Source organism: Clupea harengus, chromosome 1, assembly GCF_900700415.2.
Source record: "Clupea harengus chromosome 1, Ch_v2.0.2, whole genome shotgun sequence".
Lineage (NCBI taxonomy): Eukaryota > Metazoa > Chordata > Actinopteri > Clupeiformes > Clupeidae > Clupea > Clupea harengus.
Genome location: NC_045152.1, coordinates 30,698,875 through 30,711,627, shown reverse-complemented (window position 1 = coordinate 30,711,627; position 12,753 = coordinate 30,698,875). Strand labels below are relative to the sequence as shown.

The 12,753-nt window shown below is 48.2% G+C and overlaps 1 protein-coding gene across 1 annotated transcript in view; it reads left to right on the top strand.

The window, feature by feature from the left end:
* Window positions 1-1,141: 1,141 nt before the first annotated feature.
* Window positions 1,142-12,753, top strand: part of camsap3 (calmodulin regulated spectrin-associated protein family, member 3) — a 26,700-nt gene continuing 15,088 nt past the window's right edge. Inside the window, exons 1-2 of the mRNA XM_042708962.1 lie at window positions 1,142-1,666; window positions 9,278-9,567. Of these exons, the coding sequence (XP_042564896.1) occupies window positions 1,534-1,666; window positions 9,278-9,567 (423 nt within the window). The 5' untranslated portion in view covers window positions 1,142-1,533. The remainder of the gene's footprint in view (window positions 1,667-9,277; window positions 9,568-12,753) is intronic.

The following is a 12,753-nucleotide window of genomic DNA, read 5'->3' as shown; positions in this document are numbered from 1 at the left end:
GCGGTTCAAGGTTTGTCAGAAACGTGTAGCGTCAACCTTTAGCCTCTAGTGTTTGTACTGGATTAGCAGCCTGCAGCTGGAAACTTTTAACCATCTACCAACATGTAACCTGAACAGCCTACAATTGCTCCAGGAATGTGTTACGTTATTAATCACTGCGTTATTTGTCATGAAATTGGATCTCCTTTACTTTTATCAAAGATACACTAGCCTGGAATGTTCACCAAAGCAGGTGTTTCCCTGTAGTCGTGTAATGCACAATATTGGTGTGTATGTTGTGACTTTATGCAAGACTCTTCCTTGACATGTGCCAGACAGTCTCGACACCTTAACATCTAGCGAATTGATTTTGTTTCTTGTGGGAGAGGGTAAAAATAAGGAAAAATAAACGTCCCATAAATGTTTCACTGCCTAATTAGATTAAAATAGTTCAGTGGTAATCCTCTTATGATGATAGTTCGTTGGGACGACCGGCGATCTCTCAACTTTCAAGGACATCATGTGACGTACAGATTCGTAGAGATTTTTGTGTGTGTTTGAGAGAGTTGACGGAAACCAACTCCTGTTTATTGATAAGCGTTAAAGTACAAAACTTTACGCAGCCCAAGACAACCACAAAAATCAAAGATTAAACTCTTGGATGACGGCTTTCATTGTTTTGCTCGTGATTAAAACGTTTAATAGTTTTGCTGCTGTAATATTCAACAATGCTTTCCTCCCTGTTAGCGACGTTATTACATATTGTGACAATTTTGTCACCAGAGGCTTTTGTAGATCTCATAGGAATGGCTTATTTTTCAACAAACTACCGCAATGCGAATGAAATTGCATATTTTGTTACAATATCTTCACTCTCAGTTTTAAAATAAACTAGATGCACTTTACTATAATGATAGCATGCACTTTTTAAATGATCATTTAATTGCATTTTTGCATTTTCCTATGTACATTTTACCTTATACTCAAAGGGTTTCCTCTCACTCAAGTTTATAATAGCAGCAGGTTATACCGGTACTGCACCTGTCTCAATGGGCAAAGAACCACCCTACCTGATGGTTGTGTTCACACAGAGATAGAGCCCGCCTTTTTGCATTCCCTGTCACTCTCGCTCAAATCCCATTGGTCACCCGCCCAGTTGACTGACGTGAGTTTGGAGCACCTGGAAATCAGTCATCAGCGGAGCCCTACTCACAAAACGCTCAACGATGCGAGCGATGAAACGGGGTCAAAAATGTATGAAGCGCTGTTCATGGTGCCTCTAACGATTTATGGGATCCTTAAAATGCTTTTGTAACTTAAGAAGGAGTTTAAATATACAAACGGACCAAGACGGGGTTCATACGAACGCTGAAACCACAGTTTCTGGATATTCTTTTTCGTGAGTAGGCTACGTTAACGACACCCGTGTTCTACAGCCTTGACGCTGTGGAATACGACTAGGATGACTGCTTGATTTCCCTTTTTTTCTTACGCGACTACCTCCACCCCGGATCTTTTCCTTTCCCTTCCACACGGCCTGTCTGCGGACTCGCTATGGTGGATTCGAATGCAACGAGGAAGACTTTTGTGGTCCCGGACATTAAATCCGTGGATCACTATGATTTCAGCAGAGCCAAAATATGCGCCAGTGTGGGCTGGCTCTTGGCTAAATCATACGGCAATGCAGGTATGTGTGAATTTCCCATATGGTTCATGTTTAAAAATGTCCTGCTTCTGTCTTATCCCAGCATTGTTCTGACTGTCAGAGTAATGAAAAGCACATGCATGAAGGTGAACAGCTTACGATGTGTACACTCAGCGATTTTAGGCACACAAAGACCGTAGGAGAGGTGGGAACATTTGCGTGGTCGCATTTGACCCACCGCTATTTCCCTATCCTGTCTGTCCACCTTATGCCGCATTCGGGAAACAGAAACAGTGTAGCTTATGGCTTGAGACAACACGCAAATGGCTTAGGCTACTCTTTCTACAGCAGTGTAGCAATAGCTGTTTCGCTTCACATAATTGGTCTCCCCCGAAATCGACTGGCCCATAGGCAATTGGTAATCAATAATGGCCTACCAAGGTTCAGACATTGGTCTAAAGTGAACATAGTCTATTGCTCTTGTATAATTCCACTCTAAGTAGGCTAGTCCATATGCCATACATATCATAATAACTTTATATTATAACATGGCCTATTCTGTCATGTATGAGGATGAGGAGGGTTACAAGGAAATTCTGTGTCATAGGCCTAACGTTAAATATTTGTTTAGACCTAAAACAGAGTGATAGCCGGTGGATAAACTTGTGCCCGAAACCTATCAGGCTGTGACGCGCTAACACACCCACCTCAGAGTTCTATTGTTAACATACGAGGCTACTTCACATGTCAACCGAGGTTTCACGAAGGGTTTGATGTTTGCTTTTCAGTCTTAGCTCCATTTGACCTTAAACCCTCAATGCTGGTTGTGGGTATGCTGGTTCTATACCCACCAGTCTTACTTCAGCAGTTTATTTTTCGCTACTGCAAGATTCTTAAAGTGGCACCAGAATAGGGCTGTGAAGAACCCAAGACGGGTTGCCTTCCAAAACGTGCCAGATGAACTGTTGTTCAAGTTCAGGAGCCACACCTTTCCATTTACAGCTGGCTTTTATTTGACTTTATCTGTCCTACCAGATTAAATTGGAATGCACTTGAGCAGTGGCATGAGTTATGCTACCTGCTCACATCTTAGGAAAGGATGTAGGAAGATCTCTGTGTGAATGGCCCCCTGCCCCATCACTGTTTGACTGCAACATGTTTGTGTGTATAGGCAACACACAAACTCTTTTGTGAACTGCACAAGTTTCGTGGCTTGTGTGATGCAAAAAAAACTTAGCGGCGGGTTGGCCTCTTTGCAACACCGGCCTCTGGAGCAGCTTGTGTGTGTGGAAAAACAAAACATTTGAAAGGGGCCTATTGTGTTTTGTTCGTGAGCCACTAATAATTCAGATGATTAACTCAGCATTCCTAGACCTCCCTTAATGTGAAATAGGCTTGGTGATGTTTGGAAAGGAAGGGAACAAACAAGAAAACACCATCAAACCAACACAGCAGCTTCAGATTATGGGCTGCGCAGTCCTTCTTGACGCTCCACATTCTCAAGGACACATTTTCAGAGATAAAGGGTGCATAGTGTTCTGTACAAAATAATGTTGTTGATGAAAAGAAGGCCTGATGTGTGTCATTATGACCCAGAATTGTTCGGTGATTTTACTGTTAGTAGCTGTGTCGTAACTTCACTCGTTCCTTCCTGGTCCTCTTCTAATTGTTACCTTCCCTGGCATGTCACAGTCTTACAGTCCACCACTGTAAACAAATGTGCTAAGACTTTGTTTATGCCAGTGTGAGTTTCAACACACACACACATGCGCGCACACACACACACACACACACACACACACACACACACACACACACACACACACACACACACACACACACATACTACCACCACAGCTGCCAAACCCCTCAGAGTTAAGAATTGGTTAGGGTGGTGTGGAGCTGTGGTACAAGCTGTAGCATCCCAAATCCACGTGCACACAGGGACCCGGGCTTGATTCATGTCCCATTCCCACCTCCCTCTCCCACTCATTTCCTGTAAATCTCTACTGTCCCATCTGAGTGAAGGCAAAAAGCCCCAAAAATAAACGTAAAAAAAAGAAAAGAAAAAAAGATTAGGTTAGGGTGGAACACAAGCGCTATTGTGCCTTACCAACTTTAATAACCTGGCTTATGTGTTGTTTGTTATGCAATCAGAGGCCCAGTCTTTGTGAGTGGGCCGTACACAGGCTCAGGCTGGGCTCAGTGTTTATGTCTCGCCCCTGCGCTCTCATCATAGACGGACCTCAGCAGCCACGCCACGCCCTCTGGTCAAAGTCACACTTACCCTGGCCCTCACCAGCAAGCAGCAGGAAAAACCCTGAACAGATTAGACCAGCTCCACTGGAGCATGTTCGTGTGTGTGTGTGTGTGTGTGTGTGTGTGTGTGTGTGTGTGTGCGTGTGTGTCCGCTCCCTAACTCCATGGCACAGGATCCTGCTGAGCCAGGAGGGCCGCAGTTATCTTCCTGTCAGAACACGATGACATCATCACTTCTCTTCCCTGACTGTGGCCTGGTGTGCTCTACTGAGCTGTGCTCTGCTGTGTGGGGTAGGGAAGGGTAGGGTAGGGAAGGGTAGGGTAGGGTAGGGTAGGGTAGGGTAGGGTAGGGTAGGGTAGGGTAGGGTAGGGTAGGGTAGGGTAGGGTAGGGTAGGGTGTGTGATAACGTTAGCCTAGCAGGAGGCCCTGCTCTCCTAAAGCCACCCAGGTCTCCACTGCCTACTGAGGTTTTTACTGTTTCCTCACGCACACCACACACACACACACACACACACACACACACACACACTGTTCACAGCCCTCTGAATCCCAGCAGCATTTTCCGGAGTTGGGCGCTGGTGGTGGCGCAGCTTGACGGTGCACAATGAAATACGGCCGTAATGATTTACCTCGACTGACCTCAGACCTGTTAAAGCTCACCCACTTTGCTCTCCTCTCATCACCGATGCAAAGCCCAGCTGGGTTTGACGGCTCTGCTTGAGTCACCAAGCATAGTCATGGCCTCGTCTGTCAATTTTATTAGGGTTCAAACTGAAAGCCTCAGAGTGCTACATCAACACGCGTCCAAATCTGTTTTTCCGTCAGATTCTTAACAGAATGAGCTTAAACAAAAAGCTGAAACCGCATACTATTTTTCCATGGACTATGCAAGCACCAGCAATAACTGATGGGGGGTGGGGGGGGGAGAATCAGCACCACAAGCCTTTCTTATCATCAGAGAGCTGTTATTGATTGGCTCCGTGTCTCTGGCATTAATAGGGGGAATTCCTATGAAAGAACTTCCAGGCCAGCAAGATTTCGAACCCGCTGGTGGTGTTTGCCCAGCACAGTAGAAAACCCTCTGTTCCACCCCTATCCGTAAGCTGCTGGATAAATACTGACACACTTATAAGTCAGTTAGCACAACTAGTCATGTGCTCTGTCACCGCAGCCAGTGTTGTCACTTCTCCTGAGTCAACAGGTGAGGAGGGACTCGTGAATCCTGTTCCCGCTGTGAGACGGAAGGCCTGCGTTTGTTTTGTTTTGTTTTGTTTTGTTTCGCTTGTTGCTATCTTGGTAAACAGGCCACTGTTTTAAAGCTAAAGGACCCCCCCAATCTCCCATCAGCCAGTCACATCTTCAGCGTGGAGTAGAAGGAGTGTTTGAGTGTCCCTCTCTGTTCTGCAGCTGGCACAGTCTGGGTTTGAAGTCTCGGGAGCTTTGAGGTCAGCAGAAGTTGCCTGCTTGTAGTTTTTTTGCAGCCGGCAGATTTTTACAGGGCGCCCACTCCTATCACACACACACACACACACACACACACACTGAATACACATACACACACTGACACACACATAATACACATACACATAAACAAACACTATTGGAGTGATAAAAATGACACAATGCATATTTGTCTGATTTACCCGCACGCAAATATTGCCTGGCAGCTGTAGGAAGTGTTAGCCTATTTCCTTGCAGAGCTGCACCATAACATGACAGCAGAGGATTACATTACATGACTTTGCTGCATCGCTGCACTGAACGAACACGAGGCCTCCAGAGAACACATGAACACAGAATGGTTCCATGAACTGTATAAAGAGCTTTAAGGTTTAACATTGTCTGAGCTGCATAAGTATTTGGGTAATGGGTAGAGTTTGCATGATTTTAAGATCTCATTATACAACCAGTAGCAGATCAAATGACTCGCATGTTTAGGCGGACATGTTAATTACCTGCACCTGCAAGATGCTCAGCTGTGTTGCTGAACCTTCGGAGGTAAACAGCACATTGTCAGAGATATATATATATATATATACAATGTGCAGTAGTGAATACATAATCAGAAAATCATCTCATGCCTGAATCATGAGAGTGCCCTCTGACTGAAAGTCCTACTGGTCCTTTGAAACCTCCTTGTGTAACGATGTCTCTGTGACCCTTCTTTGCATGTCTGAGAGCCTGTAAGTGATTCTGCCCCATGCCCGCTGGCGTTCTGGAGGGGGTGATTCTGCCCCATGCCCGCTGGCATTCTGGAGGGGCTCCCCTCGGCCACTGTGCCCCGGGTGTGCAGTGCTTAGAAAGCTAAAGCCATCCGCTAGCGTCTCAGCCGAGCCTTGCTGTGCCGCCCCTTAATCAAGACGAAGAGGTCTCGATGGTCAGCATTACCATGGCGACCAGCTTGAAAACGCAGGGCCAGCCTCTCCAGTCTCCGGTTTCAGAGGGAGGCTGTGGAACCTTGTGCGCATCAACCTCACAACACAACACAACACACTTGCATGCTCTCTAGGGCCCTCTCCAGATGGTGATGAGGTTTGACTTGACGAGTTTGACCCCGCTGGCCGAGGGTGTGTTTTTGTTTTGGGGTGGGGTGGGGGTAGGGGGGGGGGGCGGTGGTTTGCCCTGTTCCTACATCCCTCTGTTCCTCCTCTGGGGCTCTTGTCAGTGGTAATGGTGTAATATGAGCACTGCTGCGGAGTGGAGTGAGCTCGGGTCCACAGCCCAGAGAGCCATCCCCCTGCCATCCACTCTTTCCGGTTCTCATCAGAGCTCGCAGCGCGCTGCTGTGGTTGGCCGGAGGTCCGGCTTTCTGCTGATTCATGTCTGTCCAAGTGGCCAAGCTGTGCGCGGACAAAATTAGCATTCTCGTCCTGCAATCGCTTTTCTGGTGTTTACCGTGTCTCACATTTCCTGTGTGTGTGTGTGTGTGTGTGTGTGTGTGTGTGTGTGTGTGTGTGTGTGTGTGTGTGTGTGTGTGTGTGTGTGTGTGTGTGTGTGTGTGTGTGTGTGTGTGTGTGTGTGTGTGTGTGTGTGTGTGTGTGTGTGTGTGTGTGTGTGTGTGTGTGTGGTGTGTGTGTGGTGAGAGTGAAAGTGTTCATATACTTATGCGCGTATTCTTCGGAGTAATGCTGTAGAACAGGACCACTTGATGATTAAAGTGACAGAGATGTTTGCTGTCATTATAGAGACTTGAAGCCACTCTAGTCTGATGTCGTACCAGATCTGGAGGCGTGTTTTTCCTCTTGAATGGAATGGTGATTGGATTAACTCCTGCCATGCTCCTCTGAGGCCTCTCCCTTGGTCATCTGATGTACAGATGTATGTCATTAAACCAGTGATGGTCATATCAGTGGGAGCAGGTGTGTGTGCGCACGTGTGTGTATAAAAGTATGAATAAGTGTCTGCCTCAGACTGTGTGTCTGTGTGTGTGTATCTGTGTTCTTGCTTTTCAGCCCCACTGTGTTTTTTTCTGTCCTGTTTTTTTTTACACTCTCTATGTCCAGGTATTACTTTCTCTCTCTGTTGTCCTTTCTGAAGGTAGAACACAGACTGGTCATTCATTAAGGGTCGATCCCACAGGAAAATGAAGCCTCTATCGGCCGCGCTCATCAGCCGCCTCTGCTGTGGCCTTTGCATCCTGCTTTGCATTCTGGGTGAAAACTCCACGTTTGGACCCAGATGGTGGAGAGGGAGGGAGGGAGAGAGAGAGAGAGAGAGAGAGCGACAGAGAGATTGTGTTTGTGTGTGTGTGTGTGTGCGGGGGGAATGTCCCATTTTGCGTGTATTACAGGAGGCTTTTTTTGTTCTCCCAACCTAATTACCGCGGAGCTGGGAGAGCAGCGGCGAGGAATGGTGTCAAATTCACCACCCCTGTTTTTGTTTTTTTATCACACTCTTAGACACTCATTCAAGTTTAAAATACTGAGAGGTGCTGCACAGTCTGAACCTTGAGAAATGGTTGCAGACTTCTGCCAGTACTGCAGCCAGTGGTTGTGACCCAGGTGCTCTGAAGACTGTCCTTGAGGCCACAGGCATTATTCAAGTCGGTAGTGTTGGGTCCTGGCCGTCAACAACACACCACTGCACTCTCTCTCTTTTTTTTTTTTTTTTTTTCTTCCCCTCACATGCACCCCATTTTCAGTGAGAGGCCCCAGAACATGTCTTTCAGCAACACACCACTGCATTTCAGCGTGGAGGCTAGAGTGTATGAACACTCATGCATGTTTGGGGATGTACTTTGAGTCGGTCACGAATGCCGCCGAACCTGTTTCCTGGACAAATAAGTGGTGTGTGTGTTCTGGCTCTCTATTTCGATGGTTTCCTTTTGATGCCAGCTAGTATCAGCTCCTAGATCGTGTTCAGGGTGCTGCGGGTACAAAACAGTAGGCTACTTCTAAAATACCCACCTTTTAAAAAAAAATATTCAGGATTTAAAGATTTGGAGAGAGACTGGGACCTAAAAATAATTGGTTTTGATTTACAATGTGTTCTTGTACTTTAGCTGTGAGACCTATTAAAAATGTTCTCTGTGAATAACTATCTTTAATAATCCTATACTAATGTGACTGTCCCATTATAAACCAATAAGATGAGCACAGTGAGAGGGCTGTGTTGAAGGGTGGGGACCCGGTCTGGCTCGTCTTGCTCGTCCCTGTCAGGTGTTTCTGACTGAAGTGTGTGTGTGGATGCACGTGTGCGTCCCTGTTTTCTTTGCTCCCGGCTCTGCAGGAGGGGAAACAGTGCACTGTGGGATAGCGTTTTAGTTGGGGAGGCGAGGGGCTGGGGCCAGGGGGGGGTCTTGTTGGGGTGGTTGCTGTTGAATGGATGCTGCTGCCTTCTCTCACCGGGAGCAGTCAAGCAGAGGCGGAAGTGTATGCTCTGGGAAAACCCGCTTAGATGAAACCAGAGCCCAGGCCGTCATTTCTGTCATCCTAGCCTAAGCCCTGCAGCCCTGGATTTGGTGACTGGGCTGCTTTTCAGAAAGACACTGCGCGCACACACACACACACACTCACATGCACTCATCAACCCATGCTTCGTTTAACCTCTCGTCTGCTCACTCATTCGTATGATTCTGTCCGCAGGCCAAAGGGCCGTGGCCTTCTGGTGAAACTCTCTGTGTGTGTGTGTGTGTGTGTGTGTGTGTGTGTGTGTGTGTGTGTGTGTGTGTGTTACTGTTGGCTGTAGCCTTGGCCATATCTCTTTCACAAGAGCTGTGAGAAAAGCCCCTATAGCTCTGGGTGTTGTTCATCATGCCCAATAAGGGAACACTTTATCGCTCCCCGCCACACTCTCATATACAGATCATTTGGGAGCGCTTACTTCCTCTTGAAGAGCTCCACAGATCCTCACTCCCAGGCTGATGACTCTGTCCTCCTCTGTGCTCCCCGTAGAGAACGTTCCGGAGGAGCTGCGAGACCCCTTCTACTGCGATCAGTACGAACAGGAGCACCTGAAGCCCCCGGTCACGAGGCTCCTGCTCTCCCCGGAGCTCTACTGCCGCACCTACAGCCTGCTGCTGGGGCAGGGACAGGGACAGGGGCCGTCGGGGGCCCCAGTGGCCGAGGGGTCCCCCAAAGACAACGGCGACCTCCTGCAGATCCTCAGTAAGCGGGGCCTGGTCGCCAAGGACAAGAATGTCCCCATCACGGACGAAGACCTCCGCCACAAACCCATCAAAATGGTGAGGAAATGGGTGTGTCTGTGTATGTGTGTGTGTGGGGTGTGTACATCTATGATTAATGATGTTTTTCGCAGGGACCGAACAGAACGGTATGAAAGAATGACAACTATTCACATGCTCCCATGAGTATTGTACCTATGCTTCAGTTGTGGGGTTTGATTTGCGAGTTTTCATTTGTGCCAGCTATTTGTATGTTAATAATTCATGGTTCCCTCAATAGCTGTGAGCAGAACATGCCACCAATATTTTTACCATTTGGCAGATACCGTATAAAACAGTAAAGATGATTTAAAAACAACATCAGGAGTCATAATCACATTTGCCTATTGACATGGCTTTTATGACATTATCCCGTTCTTAGGTATGATGGTATCATTTTAGCCCATCAAAATTGCAAGAACTCTGTCTATGTATGAACTCTGTGTATGTGGGTGCTTATGTGTTGGTGTGTGCATGTGTTTTTGGATCAGTGTGAATTCATGTGTTGGTGTGTGTGTGCATGCATGCATGTGAGGTGGTGAGCTTGGTGTGTGTGTAGTGGGGGGTCTGTGTGTTCATGAATAATTGAGCGTGTGTGTGTGTGTGTGTGGTGGCCAACACCACTTGAGATCAGAGCCTAACCAAAGGCAGCCTGACTGCGCTCGAAACCGCCCAAATGTCACAATCAATCCTGCTATCGACCCTGTTGCCTTCCAGCCACGTGGAAGGATTGTTTCCCCTACCCCCAGTCCTACCCTTCAGCCACCCCCACCCCTCATCCAGGGCTATGTGCACTCCTGGGCAGCAGGCGCAGGGTGGGGGTGGGGGTGGGAGGTGGGGTGGATCTTGTTTATCTCGTGATTCTGGGGGATTAGAAGACATCAAAAACAGCCCCTGCCACTATCCCTCCCCCAACCCCAATTGCGAAACCAATCCCTCGGGATGAGCGGATCCAGCTGTAAGGGATGGGGGCTGTTGCGTGCTGCTGTTGCATCATGGGAGCTGTGGTGTGCGCGGGTCAGGAGTCAGGAGCACAATGGAGCAGGTACACAATCAGTGGTCAGCAGTGGACTCGCCTCTGGGAACAAAGCCACACACAAAGCACAGTGGGGCCAGCGGTGACCCGAGTCTTCCTCCTTGTTGCGTGCTTGTGTTTTTGTGTGTGTGTGTGTGTGGGGGCACATTTATGTCATTTTTGTGTGTGTGTGTTTGTATGTCATCTCTGTGTGTGTTACATGTGTGTTTGTGACGTGTGTGTGTGTGTGTGTGTGTGTGTGTGTGTGTGTGTGTGTGTGTGTCTGTGTGTAATGTAGCGGCTCCCAGCAGGAATGAAGTAAATGCGGGCACAGCGCCTGCTTTGCTCCCCTTGGCTCGTAGATCAGCTTTGGCATCATTAGGAGCCCCTCAGCTCTCTTCCACTCTGTGTCCTTGCCTGGCTCATCTGACTGTTAACATTGTTCTAATGACGGTTCCCCAGCTGGAGCTGACTGGGGGGGGACCCCTCTAACGGTCTAAAGAGGGTTAGCTCCTCTCTGACCTCTCACCTACTGTAAAAGTAATAAAATGAGGCCTCTAATTGAACAAAGTACAGATGTAAATTCTTAACCCTAAGTATGCTTTTCTCTGGTAGTTTGTGTGAAGTAGTTGCTGTTGACCTGTGAGGTTGCTTTTCCCCCTGCAGGGATGTGCAGCTACCACACTCTCAGCTGTTTGTCCTGTTCTGTCCCCGCTGTGGGAGTCTCTATGGAGGCATGGGGGGAGGAGCTCATGCTTCGGGTGTGTTCTGTGTGCGCGCGTGTTTGTATGCGCTGTATGTGTGTTTACGCGTGTGCTGTGTGTGTTTGCGTGTGTGTGTTTTCATGACTATATGAGTTTCTTTATATGCTGTGTGTGTGTGTGTGTGTGTTCACGAGTGCCTGTTTCTGTATATTGTGTGTGTGTGTTTGCCTGTGTGTGTGAGTGTGTTTGCCTGTGTGTTGTGTTATTGTGTTCTATGCTCTGCTGTCCTCTGCCTGGAGTCGTGTGTGTGTGTGTGTGTGTGTGTGTGTGTGTGTGTGTGTGTCTGGCAGCAGGTGTCCCTACTCTCCCGGGGTCATCAGATCAGTGATGCACCAAGCGCCGCCCTTTTGCCTTCGCCCAGAACCTGGTGTTCAGCTCCAGGCGGGCGGTGCACTGTCATGATCTCTGCGCTGGTGCGCCGGCGCACCCTCAATCTGTGACTGGCTCAGGCTGTGGTGGCGGCGGTGGCGGCGGCGGTGGCGGTGGCAACGGGTGAAAGTGGGTCAGGCGGCAGCATTAGGACAGAAGCAACAGCAGCAGAAGCAACAGCAGCAACGGCAATCTGCTGCAGCATGGCACACATATTAGAACTCCGCACACTGGAGCTCCAGCCTGATCCTCACAGATTCACACACCCACTCATGAATGTGCGCATATTAATATGTTCATCCCAATCTTTGTCAGTAGGGAAGTGTATGAAAGATCGTAGCACCCAGTGGAGTTAATATTCCCTGTAGCCTCAAAAAATGAAAATGTCTAATTTGGCTCTCCAACCACCCCAAAAAAATGACTGTCCTAGTTAGCCAAACACGGTGACTCCCCAAAGCAGACAAACTCTGGGAAAGACACTCTCTGTCTGGGAGAGACGCTCTCTGTCTGGTGACGGCCCTGCCAGTCATCACCCATCATTCCCGCGGCCCTGTGGCTGTCCGCTGCCCAGCCCAGCCCCCCACCACTCCTCAGATTGAGGATAAAGATCTGTGAAGATTAGCGATAATCTGCCATCCAGACTCCACGTCATCATGCCAGCCCATATTAAATCACCGGCAGCAACGCTGGGAGAGTCTTCACACACACACGTATCGTGCCGTGTACCTTCACCTCATAAACAGTCTGAGGAATTTTAACGTCCACAATAAACGGGCTGCCAGTGATACTACTGCCTGTGGAGTAGTGTAAACACAGCTATACCCTTCTTTAAGGGGTCTCTGTGTCACTTCATGCGGTGCATACATGACGAATGCCTTGTGTGGCCTGCGTTTGACTTCACTCCAAGATGGCCGCCAGATGTTCTGCTGACAAATTGCGAAGGGAAGTTTGGGTTGATAAGGGTGTTGTTGATCTCAGGCTGGATTGGTGTGCCTTTGCAAGTTAATGAGCTTTAAATACCCTGGAATGTTTTCAATCTCCTTTCTTCTCCCCAAGTTG